A 19,393-nucleotide genomic window follows, 5' to 3' on the forward strand; every position below is an offset into this window, starting at 1 on the left:
CTGCCCTGCGCCTAATTGCACCTGTAAACATGCCCTCATAGATTATCTCATGGAATGACAATGTTTTATGCAGAATCAAGTTACAAAATTAAATATTACCAACAACAAGTTTAACAAAATGGGACAGGGCACTGGGGGCAGACCAGAGGGACAGGGCACTGGGGGCAGACCAGAGGGACAGGGCACTAGAACTGGGTCTCTTTCCCATTCTCTTGCTGTCTCCTCTGCAACTCCCATTCATCCTCTCTCTCTCCCATTCATCTCCTCATCAGGAGCCTGTGTGTGCGACTCCACGCTTGCATGTCCCCACTTCCCCCTTTTATTCAGGCTGGCAGAGAGGAGAGGAGCTGCAGCACAGCGGGAGGGAGTACAATCCAGCGCTGAGATCCACACAACTGCACAGCCATTGACACCATAGCACAGCGCACACTGACAGCGCACAGCACACATTGAGACCAGTCTGTTCACAGTGCTCAGGCTAAACTGTTGGACACTTACATAGAGCACAAGGAGAAGAAAACTGCACAAACTAGAAGGCTGCCGCTCTCATGTCAGGGCAACTTTTAGTGAGCGCTGCACCGGAGTGGTAATTTTTGCAATCCTCCACCTCACTCATTACTTTCTGCTCTCCAACTACATTGGTCGGGGCCCGGGGGAGGGGGGGGCAGGCTCAGAGAGGTCATACTGTTAGGTCCCATGGCTTAATGAGAATTGTAAGGAGAGCACCTGTGTACTGCTCTGCCTGTGCGCGGCTCACCAGACTACTTTTCCCAAGCATGCACCTTTCCTCTTCGGCCGCCAATCTCATCGAAACTCTAAGTGTAGGCACACATTGGAGGGAGATTGGTCATGCAGCCCTGTCATCACTCGCCCCCAGCTTAAATCCACTCGCCAAATGCTAGTAGGCGAGTGGAAATTTTGAGGGCTGCCCTAGTTCACAAGGAATGTATCCTTAGTTGGTTAGTGAGCATAGGGAATACCACAAGGTGTTAAAATATAACAGAATGCAGGTATATGCTTCTAAAGACACTTATAAGGGGTTTCATAGCTAGGCCTAAAATGATCCTAATCAAATAGATTCTAATCGGGCTAAGAGTTGCACTCTGGTGGGATGGTGCATAATGTGTATATAAAGCCAAACTATTGTCGCTAGTACACAAAGTAATACGAAATGCAACATTTCTATTTTTCTTTTAAAAAACAGAAGGTGAAGGGAAATCTCCCAATTGGCTTTACATACACTTTACCTTGACCTGGGCAGAAGTCAAAGTGAACTGTACAGCTTGGGTCTAGGATCCAAATCAGTTATATTTGATCATAGCTACCTGTAGGCTCCACAAGGTGCTAGCACTTTATTAAACCCTCCTCCATAACTTTTGCCCATCTAATTTGTCATTAAATGCACTGCTTGATGCTGTATGTAAATGTCACCTTACTTGCTCCGTTGCCGTTGTATTATTCTTTGTAGTGACGTCGGCCGCGCATGCTCATCTCTCCCCCCGATTCACAGCACGCTTCTCCCATTAAGAAGTGTGCCGTCAGAACTAGGGTTGTCCTGATACTAGTATCGGTATTGGTACCGATACCAAGCGTTTCCCCGAGTACTTGTACTCAGGGAAAATGCTCCGATGCCTCACCAAATACCTGGGAAGTCAGGGATGATCGGTGCAGCAGGGGGGAGTTACAAGTACTGATCACCCTGTATATATTTCAATACAGCCTGACAGATCCCCCCCCCCCTTGTTCAGCTGTTTTAGTGAAATCTATACAGCGGTGATCGGTGCTCTTAACTCCCCCCAAAGCTGCACTGATCACCACTGACTGTCCCTGTATCCTCCTCCAGTTCCCCCATCCATGCTGCTCTCCCCCTCCACGTTCCGTGTCCCCCCTCCATGCTGCAGCTGTCCTCCTTCGTTATTCTACTCTCCCCCTCTGCGCTCCGTTGTCCCCCCTCCGTGCTGCTGCTGTCCTCCTCCATTATTCTGCTCTCCCCCTCCGCGCTCCGTTTCCCCACTCCGTGCTGCTGCTGTCCCCCTCCTTGCTCGGCTTCACCCTCCATGTCACCCTCCATATCCTCCTCCGCCCCCTCTGTCAGGATGGAGAGCGGAGGTAGGAGCCGCTAAACCTAGGTCCTACCTTTTCCAAATGAAGAGAGTCAGTGATCACTGACTCTGTCCATTCATATAACTGAAACATCATAACCTGTGTTTACGATGCTTCAGTTTTCTGAATGGAGAGGAGCCTCTGTCTCCTGTCCATTCATTTTCAGTGCAGCTGAGAAAGGGACTTGTGTCCTTAGTCCCTTTTCTCTGTCTCAAAGGGGAGATGTCAGAGGTCTGTTAAGACCCCTGATATCTCACCAAAGCCCCCAACAGAGCTAAAAAAAAAAAATTGCAATAAATAATAAATTAATTGTAAAACAAATAATAAAAGTTAAAATAAAAAACACATTGACACTATCAACTCCCCGCCCCCTAAGAAAGTATTGTAAAAAAACATAACAAAAAATAGTAAAAAAAAAAAATTGTATACTGTCACATGACATTAAAAAAACTATCGGTATTTGGTATCGGCGAGTACTTGAAAAAAAGTATCGGTACTTGTACTCGGTCTTAAAAAAGTGGTATCGGGACAACCCTAGGTAGAAAACCATGTCTGTCATATCAGCACTGCGCCGAGATATTGCAAGACTACAGTCTCATTCATATACTCCTCATACACTCCATGTCCATGCACGAGATATCGCAAGACGACAGTCTCATTCATATACTCCTCATACACTCCATGTCCATGCACGAGATATCGCAAGACTACAGTCTCATTCATATACTCCTCATACACTCCATGTCCATGCACGAGATATCGCAAGACGACAGTCTCATTCATATACTCCTCATACACTCCATGTCCATGCACGAGATATCGCAAGACGACAGTCTCATTCATATACTCCTCATACACTCCGGGCCTGATTTACCAAGCCTTTACTCCATGACTCATGGAGTAAAAGCAGGAGTAGCAGCCGTTTGGCCATTTACTAAAGAAATACGCTGCTAGTGCAGTGTATTTCCCTAGTTACTAATGTGCTCCGTGCGCCCAGGAGAGGGTGCATTGTGCACCAGTACAGACCTGGCGCACGGCACATTAAACTGTAAATTGCGGGGGTTTGGGCGGGAGTTTATTAGGGGGGGAGGTGGGGGGATGCAGGGTAAGTGAAGTGACATGTGTTTTAAAGTGTTTGGCGGGCCGAATTGAAAGGGAAAGTGTTTTTTGAAAACAGATCCCCGTACGCTTGCACAGTGCGCCTGAACCTCGGGAGGTTCATTTGCATACTGGGCATGCGCAGAGAGAAATTTCGGCGCTTCCCGTGCGCCTTGTCAGTACGCCGTGAAAATCTTGGTAAATACCAAGCGGCGTACCCGTGATTGCGCTGCGTGACGCGGCGCACGGGAATCTCCGAGCTGTTTTCAGCCCTGAAGGGGAACTCGGCGCCAAATTTCAAACTTGAAATCGGCGCGGGTCCCCCTTCAGGGCTACATTAGGCTCTTAGGCTTGGTCCGGAATGTGAGGGGTTAAACCCGCGCCGATTCGGCGCGGGGGTCCCCCCCAGATCCAAACCAAGCCCTCATCCCAAGCATGCAGTCTGGCCCGGACAGGAATGGGGGAGGGGACGAGCGAGCGCCCCCCCCCTCCTGAGCCGTACCAGACCGCATGCCCTCAACATGGGGGAGTGTGTGCTGTGGGGGAGGGGGCACTGCCCCCCCACCCCACAGCACTCTTGCCCCCATGTCGATAGGGACAAGAGCCTCTTCCCGACAACCCTTGCCATTGGTTGTCGGGGTATGCGGGCGGGGCTAATCGGAATCTGCGAGCTCCCTTTAATAAGGGGGCCCCCAGATGCCGGCCCCCCACCCTATGTGAATGAGTATGGGGTACATCGTACCTCTACCCATTCACATGGGGGAAATGTAAAGTTAAAAAAACACACCACACAGAATAAAATATTTTATTAATCTGCTCCGGAGCCCCCCCTTTCTTCTTTAGCTCTCTTAGAAGGGGGGGTTTCTTCTCTCCCGATCTTCCGCCGGGACCCTGGGCTTCGGTGATTTCTGCCGGGGGAGGGCGCCATCCCTCGGTCCTCTCCGGAGCCTTCCGCCGGATGCCCCCACCCCATTTAAGCTCTTTTTCATTAGGGAGGGGCATCCGGACTTCGGGGTCTTCTGCCGGGGGATGGCGCCTATCCCCCGGTCTTTCCGGTGCCTTCCGCCAGGGTTCCGGTCTTCCTGGTCTTCTGCCGGGGGTGCGCCAACTCCCAGGTCTTTTCTCTTCTGTCTTCTCTGCTCCCTCTTCTGCCTGGCTCCCCCGCGGAGCCAGGGCTTTCTTCCGTCTTCTTTCTTCTCTCTTCCTTCTTCTGCCTGTCTCCTCCGGGAGCCCAGGGCTTGTCTCCGCTGTCTTCTTGCTTCTCTTCCATTGGATGTTGACACGACGAGGTCCGGCGCTGGAATGCCGTCTGAGCAGTGGGCATGGACTTATATAGGGCAATGCCACCATGTGACCTCAACCCATGTGACATCACATTCCCATCATGCCCAGGGAATGTGATGTCACATGGGTTGAGGTCACATGGTGGCATTACCCTATATAAGTCCATGCCCGCCGCTGACACGGCATGTCAGCGCGGAACCTCGTTGTGTCAACATCGAATGGAAGAGAAGGAAGAAGACAGCGGAGACAAGCCCTGTGCTCCGCGGAGGAGACAGGCAGAAGAAGGAAGAGAGAAGAAAGAAGACGGAAGAAAGCCCTGGCTCCGCGGGGGAGCCAGGCAGAAGAGGGAGCAGAGAAGACAGAAGAGAAAAGACCGGGGAGTTGGCGCACCCCCGGCAGAAGACCGGAACCCTGGCGGAAGGCACCGGAAAGACCGGGGGATAGGCGCCATCCCCCGGCAGAAGACCCCGAAGTCCGGATGCCCCTCCCTAATGAAAAAGAGCTTAAATGGGGTGGGGGCATCCGGCGGAAGGCTCCGGAGAGGACCGAGGGATGGCGCCCTCCCCCGGCAGAAATCACCGAAGCCCAGGGTCCCGGCGGAAGATCGGGAGAGAAGAAACCCCCCCTTCTAAGAGAGCTAAAGAAGAAAGGGGGGGCTCCGGAGCAGATTAATAAAATATTTTATTCTGTGTGGTGTGTTTTTTTTACTTTACATTTCCCCCATATGAATGGGTAGAGGTACGATGTACCCCATACTCATTCACATAGGGTGGGGGGCCGGAATCTGGGGACCCCTTTATTAAAGGGGTCTCTCAGATTCTGATAAACCTCCCGCCCGCATACCCCCACAACCACCGGTCAAGGGTTGTGGGGATGAGACCCTTGTCCCCATCAACATGGGGACATCCTCCCCATGTTGAGGGCATGTGGCCTGGTGCGGTTCAGGAGAGAGGGGGGGCCGCACTCTGTCCCCCCCTCTTTTCTGCGGCCGGCCAGGTCAACGTGCTCGGATAAGGGTCTGGTGTGGATTTTTAGGGGGACTCCACGCCATTTTTTTTTTCAATTTGGGGTGGAGTTCCCCTTAAAATCCACACCAGACCTGAAGGGCCTGGAATGGATATTTGCCGGGAACCGCACGTCTTTTTTTTTTTTTGTTTTTTACGGCGGGGTTCCCCTTAATATCCATTCCAGACCTGAAGGGCCTGGTAATTTAATTTGGGGGAACCCCTACACATTTTTTTGTTTGTTTTATGAATGAATCCCTTTAGAATTGTCAGAGCCGACAATTCATTATAGCCGCGTGTGAATTTTTAAATGACTTTTTTCCTTCTGAATGTCACTTTGTGCAGGGGGAGTTCTAAGTGCGGGAAAAATGCGCTATTTCACATGCTGACATTACACCCCCCCTAGGTACGAAATTTAAAGGAATATTTCACATTTATTGTTTCACTTTAAGAATTATTAATTTCACTGCTCCCGAAAAAACGGCCGTTTTAAAAAATAAAAAAAGCATTGATACATGTTCCCTGGGACAGGACTGAGGTCCCCAAACACTTTTTAGGACAAAACTAGCAGATTAGCCTTTAAAATGAACACTTTTGATTTCTCCCATAGACTTCTATAGGGAGTTCGGCGCGGCTTAACATATTACTTTCAATGCGCCGGCTGCTACGCTGGTTCATGCGCCCAATTAAGCCTCCACCCGGAGTACTAATTAACGCATGAACCAGCGCAGCGCACAGAGCATAGTAAATCAGGCCCTCCATGTCCATGCACGAGATTTCAGCCAGAGATATCGCAAGACTACAGTCTCATTCATTCTCTCCTCATTTACCTAATGCCCATGCGCGAGATTGCAGCTGAAAGGGCGGAAGTATATTACACTAAGGACTGCAGTTGAGAGTAAGTAAAATGGTAACTTTCACTTCTAACTGTCTGCAAAACTGCAAACTGAGTTCCTGTCCTTATGATTGTGTCATTGTTTAGTGCATTGTTGTTTAGTGATGTTTAAAAAAAATAGTTGAGAATTTGGTATGATTTTTGATGAGCTCTTGGTTTTTTTCTTGGTGTGGTGTTTACTGTTTTGTACTTTCTGCCCCTAGGTGGAACCTGGAAAGCTAAAGCATGCAGTGAAAGTTGTGCTCTTAAACCAAATGTTTCTTTCAATTCCCATGGTCCTTCTCATGTACCCGTTCATGCAGTGGCGGGGAAATCCTTGTGGCACAGAACTGCCAACATTCCATTGGGTTCTCCTGGAGCTCTCAGTTTTTGCACTTGTCGAAGAAATCCTTTTCTACTATTCACACAGGTAGGATAAAAGAAAATGCAGTCTGCAGTATTAACAAAATTGAATAAAGTTAGAAGCTGTGTAGTTTTTTTACATTCCTGTATTATTTATGTAACAGAAATTCAAGAAATTGCCCCAATAGGGGATACAATCAGCAACAAAAACCTGTAAACAGTTCTAACATTTTGTACAAATGGTAAAATAATTAGAGAGAGGCACCCTGAAAAGTTGGTAATAGTTAATCCAACCTTGTACCTAGAGGTTATCACCCTAGTGAAATAAACTCAGAAGCAAATTGGTAGAAAAAAAATGGATGTTCAAGGATAACCTCGTAGTACATCTATTCCAAAACAAGAATACTGTATATAATGTATAAAAAAAATCTTCATTACAAAACATGTATTAAAAGTATACCGACGCAGGGGAGTACACACTCCTATCATAGATTACATAAAATCGTACAGACAATAGTGAAATGGATAGGAGAGTATTTAACGTGTTTCGCAGCCGTAGCCGCTACCTCAGGGCTTTAAGGTCTCTTCATCTGACACAATGTCAAAATAAATCATCATGTCCGTATAGACTATGGGAAGGCAAAAATGGTAACAACAGCAAAGATGATGCTCAGCATGAATGGAGTAACTCAGAGGGGTGTCTGGAGACAGATGCCATCATCCTCCACCAAGCACACCAAGCCAGATGGTCCCTTAGCCTCCTGAGGACCCTACTCACCTTGTGTGCTAAGGGACCATGGAGCTTGGAGTGCTTGGCGGCCCCCCCAGGTAAAGTGTCCTAATGAAAGAATGATATGACTAGCTGTCTGTGCCATCTCTATCATTGACACTTACCTCTTGTGACTACGTCTTTTTTCTCAGAGAGAGTTGTATGTGGATGGTGACAGCTGTCTCCAGTCTCCCCTCTGGTTTACTCCATTCGTTCTGAGCATCATCTTTGCTGTTATTTCCATGTTTGCCTCCCCATAGTCTTTACAGACATGATGATTTAATTTTGGCATTGGGTCAGATGAAGAGACCTTGAAGCCCTGAGGAGCTGGCTAAGGCCGTGATATGTGTTGGATACTCTTCTATCCATCTGACTATTGGCTGTATGATGGGAGTGTACTCCCCATCATTGGTATACTTTTAATACATGTTTTGTAATAAAGATATGTTTTTATATAAATTATATATGTGTGTTTGGTTGGAATAGATGTACTAAGAGGTTATCCTTGAACACCCATTTTTTTTTTTCTACCAATTTGCTTCTCAGTTCTAAAATGTTTCCTCTCTGTTGTGATTCTATTGCTGTCTTTTTCCCTGCTTCCCTCTTAATGACTTGGTTTTTAATCTGCAAGCTCCAGGGCCGCCATCTCAATCCCAGCTACACTCTTTCTGAGACACTAACATGGAACAAGCATGTATCCAGGTAGGCCTAAAGCACAGGTGTCAAACACAAGACCCGTGGGCCGAATTCGTCCCTCCAGGCCATTTTATGTGGCCCTTGCACCTCTCCTGCAGCTGGAGAGCTCCAGCCCTCCTCTGCTCCTCCTTCAGACCCTTACTTTCTGCTTAAGCAATGCATCCAGCTTCTTCCCAGCAGCAGCATAAGGAAAGGGGGTGCACTGTGATGTAAGGGAGAGCGGGGGACTCAACTTCTGATGGTGGGGTGGCTCTTGACATCCAATGTAAGGTGAGGATGTGCTGGACATCTAATCTTACAGATACAACCGGCCCTTTTGAGAACAATCATAATGCTAATGTTGCCCACAATGAAATTGAGTTTGACACCCCTGGCCTAAAGAGTCAAAACTCATGTTATTTTTAGGGACTGCTTCGATTGTGAAGCCAAAATCAGGATGACAATCCGAAAACCTGCAAAATACGTAAGCAATATATTTTGGATACACTTGATAGGAGCAAATATTTGATACATTTTTTTATTGCTGTCTGTCAGAGAAATGTCTCCTCGTTTCTAGTCCTGGGACTGAAAGATAAGAAATGAGGGCTGCCATTGTCACTGGGACAGAAAATACAGACAGTAATAATAAACTGAAATTGGTACTATCCCTTGCTCCTTTTACTGGAAAAAAAAGGGTGTTGTTGCAGTCCTTCATTGTGTCCTCAATGGAGAAATGTCACATGCTTCCTGTCCTGACTAGAAGTTAAAGGATATACCCTCAATGAGGATGCAAAAAAAAAAGCCAGAGAGCGATTCTATATCTTTCCCCCTCAGTTCAAAGCTTGATATTCATGTGTGCAATCTCTAAATATTAGGGAACACATTTAAAAAAATTTGTGCAGTAAATTGTGATACATTTTTGTCTTGTGCAGGCTGTTCCATCACCCGAGCATATACAAGCATGTTCATAAACAGCACCACGAGTGGACGGCCCCCGTAGGAGTGGTGTCACTCTATGCTCATCCTCTGGAACACATTGTAAGTAGAAGACAATTACTGAACAGATTGACAGTTTAATAACTACAATCAAAAACAATAAAGGCATAGGTGTGCACAGCCAACTTAGAGTGCATTTCAAAGGAAATGTTGGCATTCATGCTTCCCTCAATGAACTGTAGCTCCGGTAGCACTCATGCAGCCCCAGACCATGACACTCCCAACACCATGCTTGACTGTAGGCAAGTCCCACTTTTCTTTATATTCCTCCCCTGGTTGCCGCTACACACACACACACTTCAGCAAACAGTTTGAAGGCTTTCGTGTACATCATCTTTAGAAGAGGCTTCATTTTGGGATGACAGTGATGCAGACCAATTTGATGCAGTGTGCAGTGTATGGTCTGAGTACTGACAGGCTGACCCCCCACCCCTTCAACTTCTGCAGCAATTTTGGCAGCACTCATATGTCTATTTTCCAAAGACAACCTCTTTATATGACGTTGAGCATGTGCACTTCTTTGTTCGACCACCTGTTCTGAGTGTAACCTGTCCTGTTAAAACCCTGTATGTTCTTGGCCACCGTGCTGCAGCTCAGTTTCAGGGTCTTGGCAATCTTCCTATAGCCTAGGCCAACTTTATGTAGAGCAACAATTCTTTTTTTCAGATCATCAGAGAGTTCTTTGCCATGAGGTGTCATTTTGAACTTCCAGTGACTAGTATGAGAGAGTGAGAGCGATAACACTACATTTAACACTGAGACCTTGTAACACTAACAAGTCACATGATATATATATATATATATATATACACACACACACACACACATACCTGTGTGTATATATATATATATATATATACATATAGACACATACACATACATGCATCTCACAAAAAGGGGGCACACCCCTAACATTTTTGTAAATATTTTATTATATCTTTTCATGTGACAACACTGAAGAAATTACACATTGCTACAATGTAAAGTAGTGAGTGTACAGCTTGTATAACACTGTACATTTCTGTCCCCTCAAAATAACTCAACACACAGCCATTAATGTCCAAACCGCTGGCAACAAAAGTGAAAATTTTCAAATTGGGCCCAAGTAGCCATTTTCCCTCCGCAGTGTCATGTGAGTCACTAGTGTTACAAGGTCTTAGGCAGTGACGGCTGGTGACGTTTTGACCCCTCCCACTTCTCCCTAAGCCCCACCCCTTATATAATCCACCCACTCTGTCCCCTATATTCCACTTGCTTCCACCCATAGTGTCAGGAGTATACAGCCCCAGCCTCACAGGACAGGGTATACAGCTCAGCCTCACAGCTCAGGGTATACAGCTCAGCCTCACAGCTCAGGGTATACAGCTCGACCTCACAGATCAGGGCATACAGCTCGGCCTCACAGATCAGGGGTTACAGCTCGGCCTCACAGATCAGGGGATACAGCTCAAGCAAGTGGTGGGTCTCCTTCCCCATCAGACAATATCCATAGATGCACTGGGCAACTACTGAACCACAATACGGCACTGACAGCAAACACACACACACTGTATCTCAGAAAAGTGGGTACACCCCTCACGTTTTTGTAAATATTTTAACTCAGCACCCAGCCAATAATGTCTAAATCGCTGGCAATAAAAGTGAGTACACCCCTAAGTGAAAATGTCCAAATTGGGCCCAAAGTGTCAATATTTTGTGTGGCCACCATTATTTTCTAGCACTGCCTTAACCCTGTTGGGCATGGAGTTCACCAGAGCTTCACAGGTTGCCACCTCTTCCACTCCTCCATGACAACATCATGAAGCTGGTGGATGTTGGAGACCTTGGGATCCTTCACCTTCCATTTGAGGCTGTCCCACAGATCCTCAGAAGGGTTTAGGTCTGGAGACTGGCCTCTTGAACCTGTGCGCATTTCAATGAATGAAGGGTCACTTTACTTTACAGTGACATTTAATTACAAAGTAATTAAAGTGAATCCTTGGGGCTAAATCAGCCTCTGCCTTTTTAAATGTATCCTGACGGTTCCTGTCCATTTGTTAGGAGGTTGCTCAGTTGAATTGTCTAAACTACCATACAGTTCAACCTAGTGAGCTTCTAGTTGCGTTTTTACTAAGAATTTTATCCCAGAATTAAACTATTACTCCAGACCCTTCTTGCACAAAAAATCGAAGCCCTGATGAAGACGGACTCTTGTGTAACCTCCAAAACACATTGGCTGTCAATTCAATTCTCAATATAATTTTTTTATTGTACAATTAAAGAAAAATCAATGTTTGGTGTTGCGCTCCTAAATAAATTATAAGTGCTAGCAAAGTCACACTGACATATATAGCAAATATAAATAAATAATTGAAAATTGTTAAAAGTCCATAACTAAAGTTGCAAAAGATCAAAAAAACATGGGGCCAGATTCACGTAGGAGAGCGTATCTTTGTGCGGGCGTAGCGTATCCTATTTACGCTACGCCTCCGCAAATTAGACAGACAAGTGCAGTATTCACAAAGCACTTGCTCTGTAAGTTGCGGCGGCGTAGTGTAAATCGGCCGGCGTAAGCCCGCGTAATTCAAATGTGGCCGTGTTTTATTAAAATGAGCCGTGACCCCATGCAAATGAAGCGCCGATCGTACGGCGCATGCGCGCGCATGCTCAGTATCACATCGAATTTACTCTCTAAGATACGCCGGCTCAATACCTGTGACATGAACGTAACCTACGCACATCCCCATTCACGTACGACTTACGTAAACAACTTAAAAATATACGCTTGTTCCGACGTCCATACTTTGCATTGGCTGCGCCTCATATAGCAGGGGTAACTTTACGCCGGACGTAAGCCTAACGTAAACGGCGTAGCGGGCGCAAGTACGTTCGTGAATCGGCGTATCTACCTAATTTACATATTCGACACGTAAATCTACGGAAGCGCCCCTTGCGGCCAGCCAAGATACGACGGCGTAGGAGACTTACGCCGCTCGTATCTTGGCCAAATTTATGCGTAACTGATTCTAAGAATCAGGCGCATAGACACGACGGGTCACATTCGGACTTACGACTGCGTACGTGGAGATACACCATCGTAAGTCCTTTGAGAATCTGGCCCATACACTTTAAGAAAGTCTTGACACCATTGGCAGCCAGGCAACTAACATTTTCAGAAGGAGCATAGCAACTACAGCCTCCTATTTTCCCCTATTGCAGATTTTATCTAATAGCTGGTTGCCTAATGATGCAGAATGAAGCATTTGAGCCTATGTATTGATACAGAAGATTAGACTGGGTTTGTAGGCTGAAGTGCTGTCAATTTGTTTCCAGCACCATTAGAGAAAGTAAACACTTCCCTTACGTTTGTGTCTCAGTAATTGGCACAGACAAGCCAAAAAGCTGGTGTGTGCCATGTATCATTGTTTTAGACATTTAATGTTCATGTACTCTTCTTATTGCAGCTTTCCAACATGTTGCCTTCCATGGTTGGACCGATGCTGATGGGCTCCCATGTAGCAACCATTATGTTGTGGTTCTGTCTTGCACTGATAACCACTACTATCTCTCACTGTGGCTACCACCTCCCCTTCCTGCCATCTCCAGAATTCCATGACTTCCATCATCTCAAGTAAGTTAAGCAGACAGTTTTCATTCTCTTGTGTAAACTGAACTTAAACCACACCCCACCAGCTGCACTTATGTACGCTCATTATGAGCCAACAACAACTCTGCCAGCTGATAGAGAGCGCTCCAGCACCCAGCTGCCACTCTGCTTTCTGATTGGTGCCCAATAGCTAGCAGGCAACATGTAGAGGGCCTGTGGTCTGCATGCGGCCTGCAGGTCACTTGTTGGGGACCAGGGTTCCAGGTGCTGAAGGACCTGTTAGAACCTGACCTCAATGGGCTCGGATAGGAAAGGTGGGACTCGATCCCAGAAGGAAGAACAGGGTATGAACAGGGTAGGGTACGAATTGATATATTGTTAGCAGGATCATGCAGAAGGATGTACAAAATAAAGAACGAGTAGGGAACTTAGGATGAGGTTCTCTATTTAACCACTAGGTGGAATTATCCAAAGACTAGAGAGCAGGGGAAAATGAACCTGCTTGAATGATAAAGTCAGGGGAGTAAGTTCACAATTCATCTACATTTCCCAGGGGCAGTACCTGTGGTGAGGAGTCTGTCCCCGGGAACACAGATGTCCCTGGATTTAAGAATACGTTTTGTCCCCAAGTGTAAAGGCTCTGGCAAAATTGCCAAAATCAATATACGCTTATTGCAATTTTTTTGACCAAAAATATGTAGAATATATATTGGCCTAAACTGATTTATTTATTTAAAATTTGGGGATATTATAACAAAAAGAAAAAAATTGTTTATTTTTTTTCAAAATTGTTGCTCTTTTTTTGTTTATCGCGCAAAAAATAATAATACGCAGAGGTGATCAAATACCACCAAAAGAAGGCTCTATTTCTGGGAAATATCATATATATATTTATATATATCTATATAAAAACCCTGACAATTTTCATCAAACGCATAAACATGAAAAATTCCTGACAATGGGCATCAAATGCAAACATATAATGTATATACCTGCAGGGGGCCCCTAAAAAGAAACAAATATACTGGACTTTACTACAACTTTAAAGATGAAGTTTAGCTAAAAAAACATCTCTATAGCTTTAGAAAGCTTACTTACCAATAGTAAAGGTTATCCCAAGCAGCTGGATCCTGAAAAAAATCTTCTGTGCGGGAATGTTCTATATTCTAGTCTCTGAACCTATGCTGCCGAGGTTAATAGCCTTTGGGTCTTCTGTGAAGCTCTCCCCCATTCACAGATGCCCCCCCAGCACACCTATTTCACTTATGGCCCCCCATCTAGCACAATGTTTCCAATTATTCCCCTATCCAGCACACCTATGCCTCTAATCACCCCCATTTCCATATCTATGGCTCCAATCCTGTGCTGCTGGTGGAGTCCTTCCTGCAAATTGCTCTTCTCCCCTCCAATGAGGATGCAGGGTGAGGGAGCAGATCGGGTCAGTAGACTCAAAAGCATGATCTGAATCCTCATCAGGCTTCTGAGGAAAAGAGAATTAGACCCACACCTAAATCTTCCCTTATTGTCAGTAAACTATACACTTTGCTATGGGAAATTAGGTGAACCTTTAACTATTACCTTCACTAACAGTTGTGGTGGTTGGGAACAATGTAAAAACTTTATGAAGCCTCAGCTGCAGTATACAGCGGTGTGTTCTGGCAGTGGGATGAGAACTTTGTCTTACTCCCAAAACAAAATCAAGTTGGGGCACAGTGAAGCTTAATCTTTCACAGGGAGCTTTGTATTGTATGATAGTCAGACGGATGATGTCACAATATCCAACCCAGCCAATGAATTTACAGAATACAAAGCTCCCTGTAAAAAGGCTGAGCACCACTTAGTCTGTTTTTTTTCTAGGAGTGGGACACAAAGTTCCCATCCAACAACCAAAGCACAGCGCTGTGTATTGCATGTAGCTAAGGCTACATACAGTTTATACAGAACTCCCAGCCATTGCAGCTGTTAAAAAGGTAATGGTTTAAACGATTTAAACTTCATTAAAAGCTGGAGATCAGCTTTTGAAGCTACGATTTTGCACACACAGTATGCGCAGAATAGAAAGACATTATGGAGATCTGATGGAGCCCATTTTCCATGGTGTCTATACAAAATAGTGGGGCAAAGGGCAAGAACTGTAACCTTCAAGAAATATTAGAAATGTCCATATTAAGATAAAGTTCACTACTGGTTTCTCCAGCCCAGTCAGTTGTAGTCTGTGCAACTTCTAAGGTAGCAATAGCTGGCTGTAGGGCAGTGTCTGCAATCGTAAAGGAGGATTTTAGTCACCATTAGGTAGATTCACAAAGAGTTAGGCCGGCTTATCAGTAGATAAGCCGACCTAACTCCGAATCTACGCCGCCGTATGTTTAAGCGTATGCTCAAACAGACATACGCTTAAACAAAGCTAAGATAGGACGGATGGCCACTAGGTGGCGCTTCCATTGCGGCCGGCGTAGATTATGTAAATGAGCTTGTACACCGATTCCCGAACGCACGCCAGCCCGCCGCAGTCGAATTACGTTGTTTCCGTAACGCCTTAGGCGGCCTAAAGTTATTCCACCTATGAGGTGGAATAACAATGTTAAAGTATGGCCGCCGTTGCCACCGCGAGGTTCGAATTTTTAACGTCGTTTGCGTAAGTCGTCCGCAAATCGGGAGTTACGTCGTTTACATCCACGTCGAAATCAATAGGCCCGTACGGCCTACTTAACCGCAATGCGCCCTGGAAAATCTAGGCGCCCGGCGCATGCGCAGTGTAGGAAAACGTCAAAAAACGTGAGGTCAAGCCTCATTACCATGATACACGCCCCCCTCCAAGTCATTTGAATTAGGCGCCCTTACGCCCGCTCGTTTGAGGCTACGCCGCCGTAGATTAGCAGGTAAGTAGATTGAAAATCACTACTAGCCTAGCTAATTTATGGCGGTGTAGCCTAAACAGGCTAGGCTACGCCGCCGTAACTTTAATCCTATGTACCTGAATCTACCTACAAGTGCGTATTCACTGAATCTGAACCACAATAGGAATAAGTAGTTTGAGAATTCAGTGCAAGAATGGCTGGGTCCACAGACAATTTTTTGTTAAATTCTACATCCACAGGATATAAGGCTTCAAAGTTGTCAAGAAGGGGGAATAACCTCTTACTTTGGCCAATTGTTGTATAAGGCCCAACTTGCCTTGCCAACTTCCTACAAAAGGCCCAATTTCTGGTTCATTTTTGAACATGTCAGGTGTGTGCAGTGCTAAGAGTATTTATCCAGAGACTAGTAACCACTGCCTCAATCAGTGAGCACACAATAGAGAGCATATTGTGAGAGGCTAAAAAGGCAACTTTCTTAAATTGTGGTGATGAAACATCTTGAGCTACCTCAGCCAAAATGTCCACATCCCTCCTTGTTTTCATGCAAAGCAATTCAAGGACACTGGAGCCTTAGGGAGTAGGTGGGGTTATACAGGAATAATATGGGGCAGACCCCATGTGTCCTGTATAGTACAATTAAAAAAAAAAAATGTCTCCCTAAATTTTAAAGCTACACATGTCACGTGATCCAGCACCAACATTAGACAGGGATTAGTGCAGGGATTGCTGTGAATGAGCCACTATCTTTTACTTTTGCTTCTGACAATTCCTGGTCACATTCAGTGTAGTGTAGTGTAGGAAGCATTTTATTATTATTTTATTTTATTATTATTATTATTATTTTATTATTACTTTTATTAATATGAAAATATGTATCACAATAACCATACACTGCAGTCCAAATTTTTGGTCGCCTATTTAGTAATATTGATGTAATGTTTATTATCCAGGTTCAACCAGTGTTATGGCGTATTGGGAGTACTTGACCGGCTACATGGCACAGACCTAGTCTTCAAGCAAACCAAGGCCTATGACAGACATATCTTACTGCTGAATTTCACCCCTCTGGCTCAGAGCATTCCTGAGCCTGCCAAAAAATCTGAATAAACAATCAGGAAGATGGTCCACCATCAGCACAAGAATAGTGTGTTTTTCTGGCTCCTATTTCATATTAGGCTTTAGATGCTTTTTTTTGGAAATGACACAATTCACAAATTGTAGCATTAAGCAAACTATTTACAAGGAAAGCTTTAGACTGCTAATGCGTACCACCAAAATCCTGTTTGCCTGACCATTGCAACCATGGTTATCTTCCTTGGTTTTTAAGACACTGGCTGTGAAAAAGTATGTAGACATTAAAGTCAGAAGATCCTAATCTGTAGTCTTCCTCAGGGTCAGTGACTCTTTACCTAAGCTTAGACTTTGTACGTATGGGTTTCAGTATATGAAGAGTTTTTTCAGGAAGCTTCAAATAGTTTTGTTAAAGGCTTTAACATTACACCTCCTGATAGCCCCCCTTCCTAGTTTCATATTCATTTGCCCCAAACCAGTTTCTCACTAGACCACACAACCGCCTGTCAAAACCTTCTCAGTGAAGCCTGCACTCTGCACTCCCACTCATTGTCATGGATATCTTCTCACGACTAAACCCCCTGGCTTGGCTAGATGCAGGAATGCTGAATACACTGCGGGTTCCCGCATCGCACCTAACTCACAAGGCAGTTTACACTGCCTTATGCGAACCACTGGGAGTGCCAATACAAAGTGAATGACACCCCCAGATCACAGTGCAAACTGTCAATTTGGACATGCATCTGGTGTGGACCAAAAAAAGGGTCCTGCATGACTTTGGTCTGAATGCGATGCAAATACTTTCTGTATGGCTGAAATCTGCAGTGCAAATCATGTGCAAGGTTGCACAGTGCACCTATGTGAACTTAGCCTCCCAGCGATTGTTTAAAGTGACAATCAGGGCTCCTGTGAAGATCCGTTGCACCTCCCTAAACTGCAGCTGAACAGTGCTTTAAAGGCTTCAACAAAATTGCTTGACGCTGGCTGAAAGTTTTGCCGATGCTTTGTAGAAGTTTTTTTGTACACGCTGTTCCAGAAAGTCCATATGTACAAGGACATGTGATAGGTTTTTAAAATATTGGCAAACAGAGGAGCATTACACACCTTTTCATTTTATTAAACTTATTCTGGCTCCAGCTATAACAAACGGCAATTCTGCAATTTATATTAAACTCAATTTAAAATAATGCAAGTTCCGTAACAAGGAATCAGATCATTATAACTTCATCAATATGTAATAAATGACTACAGTTTCTAAAGTGACCACCCCTGACTTTAGCTAAACATCTTGAAACTGAGGTAAGTTGTCCCATTGACTATTCCCCTGTTGAGAAACTGTAAGGGGCATAATGCGCAACCTTGACTATATAAAAGACCGAGCAGGCGGCCATATGATTGCAATGCAATGCTTATGCCGCGTACACACGATCGGGCTTTTGCCCAGCCAAAAGCACATCGCAATTCCGACAAAATTCCATCGGAGTAAAATAGAATGTGTTCTATATTTAAACTCCAATCGAATTCATCGGAATTTCCGATGAAATTTCTCCGATGGGGCATTCACACGGTTGAAATTTTCTATGGAAAAAGTCCGTCTGACTTTTTCCATCGGAAATTCCAATCGTGTGTACGCGGCATTAGTTATTCCATATCATCAGCTATATCCAGTTAGAAAACCGCAATGAAGAATGGAGGTCTGTCAATGGCATCATTATTTTCAAAAGGACAACTTACATCTGTTCTAAGATACAATTAAGCTGGAACCAACAAAATAACTCCTAAGCCAAGTGTAGAAATGGTTTTTACATCAATATTGTCTTGATATAGTTTGCACACTAACAGTTCATGTTTGAGCTACTTAGTCATCTTATTTTTTTATTCTTGATTTTGTATGGATAATCTGCTAACAGTAGAGTTTCTTGTAATATAATTTTTATATATGGACTATGACTAATTATAACTTAATGGTGCACTTTATTTCATCAAAATAAATGTTTATATATTTTCTACTGTCATTTAATGAATGATGCTATCGCCTCTTTGCATAATTGTAAGAGCCTTTTTACAATAACGCATGATCCCAGTACACCACACTGCAGTACTCTGCATTTTATATGCAAAGCCAATGTACATGTATTACAGTGCACCACAAAGCACACATGAACTGTGCTTTTTTGTTAGGGATGGGACATGCCCGATTGAAACGATTAAGTGGTGCCCCTCGCACATTTGTTACCTTGGAACTAACGTTCCTATAGCCCTCAGATGAGTTTCTGAATTTTTGACCCCTTGGCTAAATCAAACAAGATTTGCAAAAGGTGGGACAAGAAAGTGTTCACTTTCAAAAACGTGGGCCAAAAAAACATTCTTTAAATGTTCTCCTTCGGCTGTTCCTCCATTTCATATGGGGAGACAAGCCTGCACACATTAGCCACTTGCGGACTTATAACCCCCCCCCCCCCTTTCTGCCCAGTCATGCAACACTGTACCCAAGAGCTTTCTTTTGATGGCATTTAATCACCACTGAGTTTTTTACTTTTTGCTAAATAAACAAATGAAGACCGAAAAGAAACACTAAACTTTTTTATAGTTTGTTATAACATTTTGCAAACAGGTAATTTTTCTCCTTTGCTGATAAAGCAGCACTAATGGACACTCATACTGTAGGTGACACTGACAGCACTGATGGGCACATATTGGCAGTACTGTTGG

At 44.7% G+C, this 19,393-nt stretch overlaps 1 protein-coding gene across 2 annotated transcripts in view; it reads left to right on the plus strand.

Annotated features, from left to right (window-relative positions):
• Positions 1-18,686, plus strand: part of FAXDC2 (fatty acid hydroxylase domain containing 2) — a 63,005-nt gene extending 44,319 nt beyond the window's left edge. For both annotated transcript variants that reach the window (XM_040345092.1, XM_040345093.1), the window contains exons 6-9: positions 6,588-6,793; positions 9,103-9,208; positions 12,610-12,776; positions 16,561-18,686. In XM_040345092.1, coding sequence (XP_040201026.1) covers positions 6,588-6,793; positions 9,103-9,208; positions 12,610-12,776; positions 16,561-16,717 — 636 coding nt within the window. In that variant the 3' untranslated portion in view covers positions 16,718-18,686. The remainder of the gene's footprint in view (positions 1-6,587; positions 6,794-9,102; positions 9,209-12,609; positions 12,777-16,560) is intronic.
• Positions 18,687-19,393: the final 707 nt, after the last annotated feature.

The sequence above is a fragment of the Rana temporaria genome, chromosome 3, assembly GCF_905171775.1.
Source record: "Rana temporaria chromosome 3, aRanTem1.1, whole genome shotgun sequence".
Lineage (NCBI taxonomy): Eukaryota > Metazoa > Chordata > Amphibia > Anura > Ranidae > Rana > Rana temporaria.